The 4,067-nt window shown below is 32.0% G+C and overlaps 2 protein-coding genes across 2 annotated transcripts; both read right to left on the bottom strand.

The window, feature by feature from the left end:
* Positions 1 to 425: 425 nt before the first annotated feature.
* LOTGIDRAFT_164272 (hypothetical protein) lies at positions 426 to 992 on the bottom strand (the record flags this gene model as incomplete). Its single annotated transcript, XM_009060774.1, has 1 exon — positions 426 to 992. One exon carries the CDS (start codon positions 990 to 992, stop codon positions 426 to 428), a length of 567 nt encoding a protein of 188 aa, XP_009059022.1.
* Positions 993 to 1,453: 461 nt separating this feature from the next.
* LOTGIDRAFT_164271 (hypothetical protein) lies at positions 1,454 to 2,364 on the bottom strand (the record flags this gene model as incomplete). The annotated part of the gene is made up of 2 exons (XM_009060773.1): positions 1,454 to 1,968; positions 2,235 to 2,364. 2 exons carry the CDS (start codon positions 2,362 to 2,364, stop codon positions 1,454 to 1,456), a joined length of 645 nt encoding a protein of 214 aa, XP_009059021.1.
* Between the last annotated feature and the right edge of the window lie 1,703 nt (positions 2,365 to 4,067).

Below are 4,067 nucleotides of genomic sequence, written 5' to 3'. Positions count from 1 at the left end.
TCTTTGCGCCACGCAGTCGTCAAACACTAGTAAGTTCTTTCGCTCGCTATCAATTTGAGACAAATCTAGATCATGAACATTTTTCGTAAGAAAAACTTTTATATCCGTTGGTTTCTTTCCTTCGATGTAGTTATCTATGAAATCTTTCAATTCCACTTTTTCTTCGTTTTCTTTGTAATATTGAAATAGGTCTTGAACATCTCTCTTTGGTAGATATTCTAAAGCTTTGAGAAATTGATAATACGATTGCTCTGGTGTTGTTGTGTAGATATAGAGAGAATCGAAATCTAAAAGGTTTGGTGTTGTCAACATGTTAAAAGTGAGATGAGTTTTCCCAGAACCGGAACTACCGCATATACACATGAGCATTGGGTTATTAGGAAATATTTGTGAATGATTAAATTTTTTACCCTTTTTTTATTATTTTAATTTGTTCCAAAAATAACTCCTTCTCCTTTATCTTTATACTTCGAAAGATATATTCCTTCTCCAGTGTGTATATTTTTTGAAAATATTCCATTACTCTTATGTTTGACTTTGATTTCTCCTGTGTCAATACTATCTACTAATTTATTTAATCCTTGTTTAACAGTTTTCTTGGTTTCTTCACTAAATCTTTTTCCAAATTCTTTCATTGTGCCTATCATTTCTCCCACTCCTGAACCTTTGGCCAACTTTTCCATTGCTAAATTGTGTCTATGATCTTCGGCTGCTGTTACTGCAGCTGCTTTATTTGAGTTGACGGCTTTTGTTATTCCAGTAGCCGCTGCAATACCACCAAATATTAAAGGTAGAAGGAAAGGTAAAAATCCACCTTCTTTTGCGTTCGCGTCAATTCTTTCTAAGTCTATATCGTCTCTGACATTACAATATTTGTATTTATCAATAAGTTTTTTAGTTATGGTGATTTTTTTACCGTTGAAAGTTATTACAGTTGGTGAAGCTGTTTCAATAGCTTCTATTATTTTCATAACTAAAGTTTCTGCTTTCATTTTTAAGGGTGTATTTTTTACTCAATTCTTATCATTCTTCTATCTGCTATTTTAATTAAATGTTTTGCTTCTTCCAATAATAAACAATAACCTGTTACATCTCCTTGTGTTTTTTCAATATGAATATTTATGTTCACTCCTGTTTTGAAAAGATCTTCTTGGTGAGCTGAAAGATCAAAACAGAAGATTGGATGATTAAGTGCAAAATCTACATATTCAAACTGAGGTGGATTTCTAAATATTTCACACATATTTTTATAGTTTCTATACAATTCATTATAATAATTCGTGGATGGATTAATTGTTAAAGGTTGGTTAGGATAATTATCGTTATTTAATCTTACTTGAACTTTATGGATTAAAAGATCTTGAGTTTGGTTCATTGCCACTCTAAAGACATTATTGTTAATCGTTTGAGAATCTGGTAAGTTCTTGAAACCAACTATTAAATATCTTGCTGGTTAGATAGTGTTAGTGATTGGCCATGTGGTGAATTCTCCAGTTAAAGTCATGCTACCTACAGTGTTACGATGAAGAAAAGCTATTTCAATATCTTTAGTTAACGAGTTGAATATTTTCGTTTCTACTTCAATTGAACGTGTTATTACGGGTATGAAAAGTTGGAGATTCGTTATTTCTAATTTTGCATCTGAACCATTCTCTCCAAAGAATATCTTATCGTCGTTTATTTCTCTTTGTAGATGAATTTTATATGGTAAGCCTATGGAAACTTTTCTATGTTCCAACAGACCGAATAAAGGATATAATTTCCAATTTACGTAATTACCCCACCTATTATTCTCAACAACATTATTATACTGAAGTACTCGTTTTTCGAATCCATGATTAATTGCTCGTCCTACTCTTTCTATTGTGTTTCGAGCAACAACTCTCACTCTAGCTAAATCGGCATCATTTGCAAGATATCTTACCGGTTCCTTTAAAACACTTCCATCGCCAACATCGGGTATCCAGCCTGAAACTGAATCGAAATCTTTAGATATAAAACTGTTTTCAACATTGTGTCGAATTCCCCAGGATGTTTGATTGTTTCTATCGAATTTGAACCAGCTTCCAAAACCATCTCACTAAATAAAGATGGAAAGAAATTGTTTTCTAACGTTGTATTAGTTTGTGGAACTTGATTCTGAGTGGCGTCTTTAATTTTGAAATCGCATCTGAAATAAGCATCGGAAACAAGCAACCAATTCGATAATGAATTTATTTCGAAGGTAATTCTACCACCATCATTCAATTGGGATTTAGAACCAACAGTGGGTGAGATGATAATATAATCTTCTTTTTTCTTGTTAAATGAATAACGAATTGGATCGTATAATCTAAAGATTGGATCTAGTATTTTATTTGCCATTTTTTTTCAGGTTTAAAATTTGAGTAGAAAATTTTAATATGCTTTTTTGGTGGAATGTAGGAAATTGATTGAAGGTGTTTTTTTTTGGTGTATGAAATGTAGGGAATTATATGAAATGTGGGGAATTTAGGTGTAAGAATTTATGAAATGTAGGGAATTTAGGTCTTTTGCTGTAAGAATTTATGAAATGTAGGATGTTTAGGTCTTTTTTAGTGTAAGAATTTATGAAATGTAGGATGTTTAGGTCTTTATGGGAGCTTTCAATTAGGTCGCATTTTCCCCATGAAATGAAATGGAATGGGGAATCCCCTTATGCGACCTAATTGAAAGCTATAGTACTACTGTTCTGAAGCAGTGCGTAACAGTTTTGATTTCACGCTTAAAACTGTGCCGCAAAGTATCGTAACAGTAACATAATTTCCTATCATAATTAACTGGATATAGATCGCCCAAACGCAAAGCATATTCGACAGATGGCTTCAACTCACATTGCATTCAACAACAGGAAAACCGACTTTTTCAAGATAAAATTCACCAATTTCAAATGGCGATAAAATCGGAAGTAAACACCGTACAATAAACGTTAATATACCATTGGAAAGATCTCGTCGAGAGCTATCAAAATTGTTCTGGTCACATGATCACCAAATGTCAAGGTCACGATATACGACCCTTCAAAGTATTCATATTTTTGAACCGGAAATAAATAAAAAGCAAAATCAAAATTCAAAAATCGGTTCTCAAATATCATTTAGCAATCGATAGTAGATACCATAGATATCAAATTTACGCAAATTGGATTACAACCTGAGGCCCCACTTCGATTTGAAGAAAATTACGCACAGTTACTATAGAAGAAATTACAAAATTTTCAAATATTAAAAAGCGCAATTTTGATTGAAAAATATCTAGTGTTATATATCATTACAAAGGGCAGATGAACACTAGTAAGATTCAATAAGAATTGTTGGTGTATGTAAATTAGGTCACGTGTCAGAGCTCTTTGAAGATAAAAATCGTAATTTTCAATCGGCTATAAAACCGGAAGTAAACAGTGCAAAGCACCAATGAGTATATCACTGGATAGATATCATCAAGAGCAACAAATTTTGTTCAAGCCACAAGGTCACCAAAGGTCAAGGTCACGAAATAGGACCCTTTGAAATTTTTGACATTACCGAAAAATTTTAACCGGAAATAAAAGAAAAGCAAAATCGAAATTCAAAAATCGGCTTCCAAATTTCTTTTCGCAATCGATTGTGATATCCAGAAAAATCAAAATTATGAAAAGCGCTTTATACCCTGAGGCCCCATTTTGAATTTTACAAAAGTTTGACATATCAATATGGCGGCTACACTGTTACATTCGGGTCGGATTTTATGATTTGAAATTTTTTGTATGACCATTTGTAACATATTGCAAAAAGAATATTTGAAATATCTTATAAATTCCGGAAGTTGAATTTTATATTTTAGAAGCGAATAGCGTCAAATCCGGAAGTGATATTGAAATTTCAAAAATTAGTTTTTGTTTGCAATAAAATATATAAGTTTTCAGATTGATCGAAATAGAATTGTAGAAGTTAGAAAAAAGGTTAAAAAACTCTAAAATTGGAGCTAAAAAAATCAGCGACAAAAGTCAAAATTGTCGATTTTTTCAATTGCTATCTTGTAGTCATTAGCGCGAAGTAATAAACAGTAAA

This window comes from Lottia gigantea, assembly GCF_000327385.1.
Source record: "Lottia gigantea unplaced genomic scaffold LOTGIsca_44, whole genome shotgun sequence".
NCBI classification, from domain to species: domain Eukaryota; kingdom Metazoa; phylum Mollusca; class Gastropoda; family Lottiidae; genus Lottia; species Lottia gigantea.
This window is presented reverse-complemented; position numbering and strand designations above follow the sequence as displayed.